Below are 11,890 nucleotides of genomic sequence, written 5' to 3'. Positions count from 1 at the left end.
CTCAGCCAAATATCGTCCGTGGAAAGCTTATTTATTCAGAATGGAAAGCTTATTTATTCAGAAATTTCGAGAAATTGACCCTTATGACTGGTTTTGTGATCCAGGGTCACACATGTGCTACACTATGAGGGAGAAACACAGATCTGTTCTTAACGGTGTGATTGTGTGAGGAATCCATGCGCTGTTTGTTCTTTGTAAAGACACTCAATTTTTTAGATTGGTTTGATTGCAGAAGTCCATGTTTTGAATTGCTTTTAAATCACAGTAACACTATTAAACTGGAACAGGAATATTTTTTCCTTTTTCTGGTGTTCAGCCTCTGGGATTTATATTGTGAATGAATGTTTGCAATGATATTCAGATGAGCGAATCTCATGAAACCTGGCAAGAGCGTGTCCGGCTCATCTTTCACCTCAAAAGAAATAAACAGACGATAATTCTGGTTTAAAGAAAAATTTAGGACCAGCAACTGCATTATTTTGCATTATTATTATTATAAGACACATTTCCCCCCAAATTCATTACTGTAATGCAAGAACACTTTATTTACATTGTAAAGTATTTACATATCTTGGTAATATTTGTTGTACTTCCGTTCCTTAATATAACAATAATTACATAACCGTAATCATATCTACTGAGAATCTAATAAGGATAATTAACATAATTATATTATTAAAATATTCTTATATTATGGTGATATTTGTTGTATTGCCTTCATGCAGATTTATATTTGAAAAATAGCTGCATTACAGTAATAGCAATATCTATTGAGAATCTAATAAGGGATAATCATTGAGAATAATGAGAATTGCAAAAAACATCCATATTTAATACAACAAGAATTTGAGGAAAAAACAATTATATTATTCAAACTGTAAATTATTGGTAATATTTGTTATGCTACCTTAATGCAGATTTAGATTTTTTTTTAAATAATTGCATTACAGTAGCATCTAATGAGAATCATCATTGAGAATAATGAGGAAAAAACATGCAGATTTAATGCAACAAGAATTTGAGGTCAAAATAAATATCATTTAAGTTTTTTTTTTTTTTTTAGGTGAAATGTGATCCTGACGTGTTTTCGTGAGATTCACCCAATCAGGTTTCTACTCATCCCCACGTTACCCATCAGGCCACTGTGTATTTCACTGGCAGTACTTTATTAAACAGTCATTTTCTATGAATTTTAATAATCTTGTAATAATTGGCTCCAGTCTTTCATGACCAAAATATTTCTCATTTTAGTTTCATCTCAGTTTGTGTGTGTTGATTTCTGTATGATAGCAGAGTGTACTTTACTTTAATTACTTCATAATAAACAACTGAATGAATCCTTTGTGTTTGTGGACATTCCAGACATTCCTCAGCGATGTCATCGAAGCAACATTCCACGACATCAGACCTGAGCCTCATTAATGCTCATGTTATCCTCATCAGAGCTTTTGTCTGAAACACACACTGGATGTTTAAAGCACATCTCATCTCAGATGTGTTTAGGCCAAACTTTACACGATTAAACATCTCAAAGTGCTTAAGAAGTCAAGGTAGCAGACAAACATCTGACTAGGATAAGATGATGTATAGATAGTAAGCATGATCATTTAAGTTAACATTTAAAGGGACAGTTCACCCAAAGATGAAAATATCCTCACCCTCAGGCCATCCAAGATCAGGATGAGTTTGTTTCAAAAGAATAAACTCAAGACTTGGTAAATTAGTGAGACAGAATCACTTATGATGCAATATTTACTGTTAAAAGCATATAAAGACAGTAAGCTTACACAAGGATAAGAGACACTTTTGTAGAATATTGAAGAATGAATGCAAGCGAATCTCTCGTTCCATAGACTTCCTTGATATTGTAAGCTATACATCTATCTGTTTTAGAAAAACTTGATTGCGTTAGAAAATCAAAATATCCAAATTCACAGCAAGAACGAAAACTAAACTTTTGAAGAAGTTATTGACAGAAAATGAGCTACATGACAAAACTACACCGCAAAATGTGATTGATTTAATCAGTATTTCTGTCTTGTTTTCCAAGTACAAACATCTAAACATTCTTAAATCAAGATAGATTTACCTGAGAAGCAAAATGACATTAGATAGTGTATTTCTTACTTGGATTAGAGGGGAAAAATCCAAGAGATATCTGCCAATTGAGCCAGAAAAATAAACTTAAAAGAAACTTTTTCTGACCTGATTAGCAGATATTTGTTCTTTTGTTTCATGCAAAAACTCAGTTTTGATCAGTTTCTCAGAAAACAAGGCTGTTTACTTAGCATCTGAAGTAAATGTATCTTGATTTAAGAATATTTAGATATTTGTACTGGAAAACAAGATAAAGATACTCAGGAAAAACCTCACTTTTGCAGTGCAGAACATTCTAATTAGTCAATAGATTTCAATTTAAATGACTTTGATTTGCAGTTGCATTCATATATGATCGGTTACAGTGCTGCTGAAGAAAACACTGCAAAAAGACTGGAGTAGAACTAAATGAAATGCTGGAACTGGCACTTGTCATTTCTGCTAATTGAGTTTTGACACTTACACTGGATGTTGTGTTCAGATGTGAAACAGTATGCAGTGATAAATGTTCCAAATACTAGTATGCTACACTGTTGTCACATGACCTCGGCATGTTGCGTCTTTGGAAAAAACAATTATTTTGCATTTTCACAATTCGGTTTTGTGTGAAAACGTCTTGATTTTTGGCAGTTTCTGCAGGTCTTAAAAAGTCTTAATTCACCCTTCCACATTAAATCGGAGCAGAAAGTCTTCAATTCATGAAGTCGTGGCATTAAATGTTGCATGCAGTGCATGTTTGTCTTAATTTCCAGTACAAATGTCTAAACATCCTTGAATCAAGATACATTTACTTGAGATGCATAATGAAGAAACCAAGTCTTGGTTTCTGAGAAACTGAACACAATGAAGTGAGTCTATGCTTAAAAGACCAAATATCTGTCAATGGGGAATGAAAACTTTTGCATTTGTATTAAGGTTGACTTTTCTGGGCCCAATGGCAGATATTTGTTCTTGTTTTAATCATAAAATAACTTTTCATCAATTTATCAGAAAACAAGGCTTCTTAGATCAATATATATATATATATTATTTTAAGGATCTAGATATTTGCACAAGAAAACAAGACAAAAATACTGAGGGCTTTTTCAGTGCAATCAGAAGGTACAATAAAAGTAAATCCATATTGTAGTGGTTGAAAACATTTTTTTTCTGCATAGTGCATTCTTCATAAATAGTGCTGTGAGAAGAGTAATACCAAGAGTAATTTTCTCAATATTTTGATTTTTTTTGCACCCTCAGATTCCAGATTTTCGAATAGTTGTATCTCAGCCAAATATTGTCCGATCCTAACAAACCATACATCAATGGAAAGCTGATGTATTCAGATGATGCATAAATCTCAATTTCAAAAAACTGACCCTTATGACTGGTTTTGTGCTCCGGGGCCACATATAGCCAATGGTTTCTCTCATGAGGTCAAAGGACAGAAGGGCTCAGAGAGGTCTGGGGGAATGTTTTAATGGCAGATCAAATCCACACAACAATGACACGCGTTCATGTTCACTGCAGTGTCTCCTCCAGCTGCTTCCCAGACACAGAATTCCTCCGACGTCCTTATCCCAAACACCTCATCCATGTAAGAAAATACAGCATTTTTTACTCATATTTGGCAAATACAGAAGCAAACCGAAACACAGTTTATTCTCCACAAACAAAAATACCCCAAAAAGGTACGATTGGAAATAAAAACGAGGCCAAACATGAAATCACCAATCCATTGGTTTCTCATGTCTGTTCATCTACTAAAATAGCTAGAGCGTTAACAGTCTGTACATCTACAGGGGCTCAAGACGCCCCGATAATTACATCAGAACTAAAAAAAACAAACAATGCTATCGGAAACTCACATTGTACGATTCTCAGGACAGAGGTGGTCTTTGCAAAAAAATATCTAAGAGTCTAAACTAATCAGAAATAATACAAGATGAGTGAAGGAACATCCAAACCGCTTTATGAGACATCTGGATTTAGGTTTACAGTTTTTGCATTTTAAAAGGTTGTGAGACAATAACACCGCAGGTATTTCAGTGGTCACCAATCCCAGTCTTAACTCACCCATATAGAGGCAAGCGGATAGACTTAACCAAACCGGTTTGAATCAGGCTGCAAAGTTACTCCAAACTCCAAAGCCCAGTGGACATACAGAAGGCACTTTTAATGAATTTAACGTTGTGAAGGCAACACTTTTTCATTATTTTTGGGGGATCTTGTCATTTGGATTGGATATCAATTTAATATGCAATAAAACATTGGTTCCCCCCCCCCCAAAAGCCTTAGATGTCATCTTGTTTAAAGTCAACATAACGTCAAAACCAACTATTAACTTTCTTAATGCACTGGGAAAAAAATGATTCTTACTGAGTATTTTGTCTTAATTTCAAGATGTACTTAAATCAAGATATATTTACTTTAGAAGCAAAATGAGTCTTTTGTTTTCTGAACAAAGTACCAAAATTAAATAAGTGTTTGCTTAAAACGAGAAAAATATCTGCCAATGGGATCAGAAAAATAAACTTGATATTTTTTCTTGTTTTAAGCAAAAACATTTAATTTTGATACACTTTTTCAGAAAACAATATCTTATGTCATGTTGCTTTTAGTAAATGTATCTTGATTTATGAAAGTTCAGATATTAGTACTGGAAAACAAGACAAAAATACTGAGTAATAAAATCATTTTTGCAGTGAACACCTTCCTGCTCTTTAACAATTCACATTATTACAATTTTCTTGTAATACTTGATACACACATAAAACGACTTTTAAGATCATGTTGCTCAGGTTATTGGTTAACAAAAAATATTTACACAATCGGATCCTTTTCACAATAAATATCCAGTTGCACAAAGTAAAAAGGGTTGCAAACTGTTTCATGTTGAGTTTAATTGGAGAAATTACCTTTCTGGCATCATAATTAGTCTGTGTGCAATATATAAAACCAACAGAACTCACACGCAACTAATGTACAAATCACATCAACTCCTGTAGAATTGAGCTGCGAAACTCTAACCACCTTTCGATTTGTTCGCAAGCTTGGCTGAAAACACGTTACAAACACAGACAAAGACGGCAACCACAAGCTGTGCTTCACAAAAGCATCACCATCTAAAAAAAGGTCAATAAATTAAACCAACCGGTCAAGGAATAACTTAACATCACCAACAGAGTTTAGTTTGAGTAGAAACCATTTCTAAACTGTTGTGAATGAAAACAAGACTGTGAGGGGCAAACTTAAGAGATTCACGTCTGATGTTTTCCAGTAAACTACATCTTTTCAATGTTTCGTCAACTGAACAATCAACGCCAACTTACAATCTCACTTTCATTCACGTCGCTTCATGTTCACTACACCAATTCAATTCGTTTCTCTTGACTTTAACAACTCATCACATTTCCATGTTCCAGTAGCTCCTATCATCTACACGAAGCACACCTGATGGCCATTCGAAGACTGAAACTAGCTCAACATCACTAGAAAACGATGCAATACTGGATTGGAGAGTTGGTAAATTCAGATCGAGTTTGAATTGTGAACTGACAAAATAATGACCTTCAATGTCTAATACAACAGTGCAAGTACTGATATAAAACAAACTCTTAAAAATAAAGGTTTCAAATGGGGGTTTTCGCAGGAATTCAATAGAAGAACCATTTTTGGTTCCCCAAAGAACCTTTCAATAACGTTTTTTCTTAGCGTGAAGAACTTTTTTGTATTTTAAAGAACCTTTTCTGACTATAAAGAACCTTTAGCGGAATGGAATGTTAAAGGTTCTTTAAGGAACCATCAATGACCCTTTATTTTTCAGTTTATCAGTAATATTGTGGATCTAAACGCATACACTGAGAGATCTGATGCATTTTGACTCCAAACACACTTATAGATGGACTAAAACGGGCAGGTTTGGACTTTTCTGTTGCATCCGTCGACATCAAAACAGCTCGAGACAAACACTGAGAGGTAGAGGTGAAGGGGATCAAGAACTTGTAATTTCATGGGAAGGTCAAGGCGACGGCAGGTTGAGGGGTTTCTGGGTAACAGAAGTGGGGTAAATTACATTACAGTAGTACAGTAGATGCAACTCAAAATATTCACGTGAAAATCAACTAAACACATAAATGATCAACTGTAGCTTTGAGTATGATGAACGTGACAAAATGACAATATGAACCTAAAAACTCAAGCACGAAGAATGGAAACCTGGGAGAGGGCAAAACCTCTCTTCTATAAGGAACATTAGTGTATTATGAAACCAACAATAAAAAGTCGTTTAAAGTTGACGTCTGACATCTCCAGGAACACACTGAAAATATCCCAAATGATCTTTTCAATCGGAATTTGTTGGAATTACCAAAATTATGAGTTTCTGATGAGTTTATTAACAATACGTTTCTTTCTCCAAGGAGAAATGTAGCATTCCATCACTTGCTCAGCAGTGAATGGGTGCCGTCAAAGAGCTGATAAAACTTCACAATAATCCACAAGCTTTTGTCTTCTCCAGATGTTAACTGATGGACTGGAGTGCTGTGGATTATTGTGATGTTTTTATCAGCTGTTTGGACTCTCATTCTGACGGCACCCATTCACTGCAGAGCATCCATTGCTGAGACACTGATGCAATGCTACATTTCTCCAAATCTGATGAAGAAACAAACTCATCTACATCTACAATTTTCCTTTTTTGCTTAGTATTTCCCTTAAAACCAAACCCCAATTTGGTGTTACGAGCGCTGACGGAGAAATAAATAATTTTTGAGTCTAACAACATTACAACTTCGTCGGACTCTCATTCTGACGGCACCCATTCACTGCAGAGCATCCATTGCTGAGACACTGATGCAATGCTACATTTCTCCAAATCTGATGAAGAAACAAACTCATCTGCATCTACAATTTTCCTTTTTTGCTTAGTATTTCCCTTAAAACCAAACCCCAATTTGGTGTTATGAGCGCTGACGGAGAAATAAATAATTTTTGAGTCTAACAACATTACAACTTCATCACAATTACAGTAATTCCAACACAACAAATGCAATCTGGATCAAGACCCCCTTAGGATGAGTAAGACGCTAAAACACTTGCACAAAGAATAACCCGCACAATCGCTGTTGAAAGCACTCATTGGAAGTGACGGACATGCCGTAGATTGGGACTTTTTAATGTTTCAACGGTAAAACACAAACTAGTCTGGAATATTGCTTTGCGGCAGCTATTTACAGAACTGCAAAACAAACGAATAAAAAAAAAAAAGTAGTCACAGACAAATCTGATCTACACACATACAGCTCACATTCTTCCATGTTTTATGAGTGGTCCTCTTCCAAAACAATAATAAAAATAAAAAAAATCTGTAAACAAAAAAAATTACACCGTTTTCAATAGTAATCCGTCGTTTTTGTGGAATCATCTCTGCGAGTGGTACATTAGCCTCATGATCATTCGTGTTTACCCTTTATAACCCTTAAATTCAGTCCCGCTGGAATCAGCTGCTCCCAAAGAGCAACGACTTTCCCAGTGGATTCAAGTAAACAGAATTTCTCACATTGTTTTTTTTCTCCATTATTTTATTCCTCAGGGAAAGGACACCCTCTTCTGTTTGTTTCGTAAGTGCTTTCTGACCGCTCTCTCTCAAAGCACAAACCTCATTTTCATCTCAGGGAACAAAGAAAACCAACGATAAATCAAAGCGGACAAAGATTTGAGTTTCTGTTTTCCAATCCTGGCTTGCAATGCAATAAACCTGTGATCTGTGGCCCCTAAAGATACGCGTTTTCTTTCCTTGTTTAATTTTTTGTTTCGTTTTACACACACACACAACAGAATGAACATTTGTTTGGAAGCAAGGTCTCCTGGTGGCAAGTCACAAATTTTTCAGAGGTCACATTTTCCCCACGTGTTGGATGATTGGCTATCCTTCTATACTTGTGTTGTTTTTGTGTCTAGTCCTGCTTGGCTTGGAGCTGCTGCTTCCAGGCCTCGTTCAAGTAAACCAGTCGCTTGTAGTTGAGCACAAACAGGATGAAGTTCAGTGCGTATGTGGTGATGCAGATTACGCAGAAGTCCTTAAGGACGAAGTAGAGGATGTAGCCCAGGTAGAGGGAGCCCATCACTGACGCGATGGAGGTAGTCATGAGAATCAGAGCAGCCATCGCACTCGCCGTCAAACCTGCGCGCACACACACACACACACAGAGAGAGGTTAATGCACTGAAGAACAACAACAGCACTGCCAAGAGTTCACTACCGCAGCAACTGCATCAAAAAATACATGAATACTCTTCAGACATGATGGTACTCTTTTAGTTAAGATATTTTGTTAATTTTCTACCGTAAATATATTAAAACTTAATTTTTGACCCCTCACATTTTTGTAAATATTTTATTATATCTTTTCATGTGACAACACTGAAGAAATGACACTTTGCTACAATGTAAAGTAGTGAGTGTACAGCTTGTATAACAGTGTAAATTTGCTGTCCCCTCAAAATAACTCAACACACAGCCATTAATGTCTAAACCGCTGGCCACAAAAGTGAGTACACCCCTAAGTGAAAATGTCCAAATTGGGCCCAATTAGCCATTTTCTCTCCCCGGTGTCATGTGACTCATTAGTGTTACAAGGTCTCAGGTGTGAATGGGGAGCAGGTGTGTTAAATTTGGTGTTATCGCTCTCACTCTCTCATACTGGTCACTGGAAGTTCAACATGGCACCTCATGGCAAAGAACTCTCTGAGGATCTGAAAAAAAGAATTGTTGCTCTACATAAAGATGGCGTAGGCTATAAGAAGATTGCCAAGACCCTGAAACTGAGCTGCAGCACGGTGGCCAAGACCATACAGCGGTTTAACAGGACAGGTTCCACTCAGAACAGGCCTCGCCATGGTCGACCAAAGAAGTTGAGTGCACGTGCTCAGCGTCATATCCAGAGGTTGTGTTTGGGAAATAGACGTATGAGTGCTGCCAGCATTGCTGCAGAGGTTGAAGGGGTTGGGGGTCAGTCTGTCAGTGCTCAGACCATACGCCGCACACTGCATCAGATTGGTCTGCATGGCTGTCGTCCCAGAAGGAAGCCTCTTCTAAAGATGATGCACAAGAAAGCCCGCAAACAGTTTGCTGAAGACAAGCAGACTAAGGACATGGATTACTGGAACCATGTCCTGTGGTCTGATGAGACCAAGATAAACTTATTTGGTTCAGATGGTGTCAAGCGTGTGTGGCGGCAACCAGGTGAGGAGTACAAAGACAAGTGTGTCTTGCCTACAGTCAAGCATGGTGGTGGGAGTGTCATGGTCTGGGGCTGCATGAGTGCTGCCGGCACTGGGGAGCTACAGTTCATTGAGGGAACCATGAATGCCAACATGTATTGTGACATACTGAAGCAGAGCATGATCCCCTCCCTTCGGAAACTGGGCCGCAGGACAGTATTCCAACATGATAACGACCACTGCCTTGCTAAGGAAGCTGAGGGTAAAGGTGATGGACTGGCCAAGCATGCCTCCAGACCTAAACCCTATTGAGCATCTGTGGGGCATCCTCAAACGGAAGGTGGAGGAGCGCAAGGTCTCTAACATCCACCAGCTCCGTGATGTCGTCATGGAGGAGTGGAAGAGGACTCCAGTGGCAACCTGTGAAGCTCTGGTGAACTCCATGCCCAAGAGGGTTAAGGCAGTGCTGGAAAATAATGGTGGCCACACAATATTGACACTTTGGGCCCAATTTGGACATTTTCACTTGTGGCCAGCGGTTTAGACATTAATGGCTGTGTGTTGAGTTATTTTGAGGGGACAGCAAATTTACACTGTTATACAAGCTGTACACTCACTACTTTACATTGTAGCAAAGTGTCATTTTTTCAGTGTTGTCACATGAAAAGATATAATAAAATATTTACAAAAATGTGAGGGGTGTACTCACTTCTGTGAAATATATATATATATATATACACACACATACATAATATACTTCTTACAACATCATTAAAACTAGCTTTAAAAAAAACTAGATAAAGTCTGTCATTTTATTATTAATGTTGTTATATGTTATTTCTTCATTTTTGCAGTTTATTACTATTTTAATGCCATCAGCAAATGATATAACAATATACACAATACAACAATATGAAAATAAAACAATAAAAATATACTTCTTGTAACATTAGAAAATGAACAATATAAAATCTTTCTATTTAATATTTTTTGTTTATTAGTTTAATGCTATATCAGCAAAAGTTATATTTTTGACAGAAATAATCAAACAATAATAATAATAAACAATATACTTCTTACAACATTACAAAATCAACTATATGAATATTGTTCATCCTTTTGTTCAATATTTGATATTTTTCAAGATTTGTCCAGGTGAAACCTTTATAAAAACATCTATTAATGAAATTTCTGAATATAATAGATATCTAATGCTAAGGTTGTCTAATAAGTAGGCCTAATATCTAATAGCAAGACAGTTCAGTAAAATATGCCTATTAGTAAAACTTTAAATGCAGCAATTATGGATCAATTATATTTGCTACAATTATAACGCCTTGCATTCGAATGTGGATTTTTATTTTAAATTCGACGAATATTCGAAATTCGAATTTTTTTTGACAGCCCTAACGCCCAGTATATTATTTCTTATTTAAAATAGATTTCTTTACCTGTTGAATCATAGCCAAATGAGATTTAGACAGTTACAGTTAGAACTACGTATTATAAATCACTCTGAAATTCAGATTTTCTAGTGTATAACAAGAAAATCCAAGCAAAACCTACTCAACTCCTTCACTGTTTGTCATTCACTTGTCACTGAATAATGGCAAAACAATGAATACTGTAGAATGACACCTATATTGCCACAGGCTATTTCTATTTCTATAGCACAGAGAGATGCTGCCTATGTAGTGTTCCAAATCCAGGTTACACTTGCAGTTAGGATGCTGCTTTAAAAGGCAGGTGCCTTAGACATAGAGTTTATGCATTTTAAAGTGGGTGTGGTTTGTAAGGGGGCGGGGCACATCTGAGGCTTGACCTTTCCCCTACTCATCACTCACTCGAGCCCTTCAGAAAAGGGAGCATTTCTCCAGAACAGAGGGCATTCAACACACACGTTGGCACAGTCTTGCTATTCATAGTCATGAAATTGCATTAGGGCAGAGCACGACAAACGGATCACACACACATAACAGTGCAGACAAGGACAGAACTATCTGAGATTCGGGTCATGGAGATAAATAACATAACTGAGGGATACAGCAAGGTTTCAGAAATTAAAAACATCTTCAAGTGTCTGTTGGTTCAAGGCTAGACAGGAGGGATCTGTTCCAAAACCTAGTGTGGTCTGCACAGACAGCAGCCTTTAAAGACCCCGTTTAAATTAAATGGAAGGTGATAAGAGAATTATATATATATATATATATTAGGGCTGTCAGTTTAACGCGTTAACTTAATTAGTTATGAAAAAAAAAAAACACGATTTATTTAAATTTATTTCATACAGTTGACTGTTGACAAATATGATGCAGGGCAACAACTCCATAAATGCAGTTATGCCCTAAAAATTCAAGATATTGGGGCAAAAAATGCCCCTGTTTTTGTTTCATATTTATATCATATGATAAGCGATATCACACCAGCAGCGAGAGCAATATCACACGAGTGCTGTTTTTGTCACGAAGAACACGAGTGCAATTGTGATTTTATACAACAGTTCAGTAAATAAGAAGTTAATATTGTGCAAAATTTAAACACAATATTGTGCGTTTTGTTCAATTTTGCCAACGAAAATATTACCTATAAAG

At 36.5% G+C, this 11,890-nt stretch overlaps 2 protein-coding genes across 2 annotated transcripts in view; one reads left to right on the top strand and one right to left on the bottom strand.

The window, feature by feature from the left end:
• LOC107719352 (beta-glucuronidase-like) overlaps nucleotides 1–1,337 on the top strand; it is a 17,405-nt gene extending 16,068 nt beyond the window's left edge. Inside the window, exon 13 of the mRNA XM_016526751.1 lies at nucleotides 1,064–1,337. The gene's annotated coding sequence lies outside the window, so the exon portion shown is untranslated. The remainder of the gene's footprint in view (nucleotides 1–1,063) is intronic.
• Nucleotides 1,338–7,236: 5,899 nt separating this feature from the next.
• Nucleotides 7,237–11,890, bottom strand: part of LOC107719344 (vitamin K epoxide reductase complex subunit 1-like protein 1) — an 18,697-nt gene continuing 14,043 nt past the window's right edge. The window contains exon 3 of the mRNA XM_016526742.1: nucleotides 7,237–8,260. Within this exon, the coding sequence (XP_016382228.1) occupies nucleotides 8,034–8,260 (227 nt within the window). The 3' untranslated portion in view covers nucleotides 7,237–8,033. The remainder of the gene's footprint in view (nucleotides 8,261–11,890) is intronic.

This window comes from Sinocyclocheilus rhinocerous, unplaced genomic scaffold (assembly GCF_001515625.1).
Source record: "Sinocyclocheilus rhinocerous isolate Xijiao unplaced genomic scaffold, SAMN03320098_v1.1 scaffold1803, whole genome shotgun sequence".
Classification (NCBI taxonomy): Eukaryota; Metazoa; Chordata; class Actinopteri; order Cypriniformes; family Cyprinidae; genus Sinocyclocheilus; species Sinocyclocheilus rhinocerous.
The sequence above is the reverse complement of the archived record's forward strand: the minus strand, read 5'-3'. Positions and strand labels throughout refer to the sequence as shown.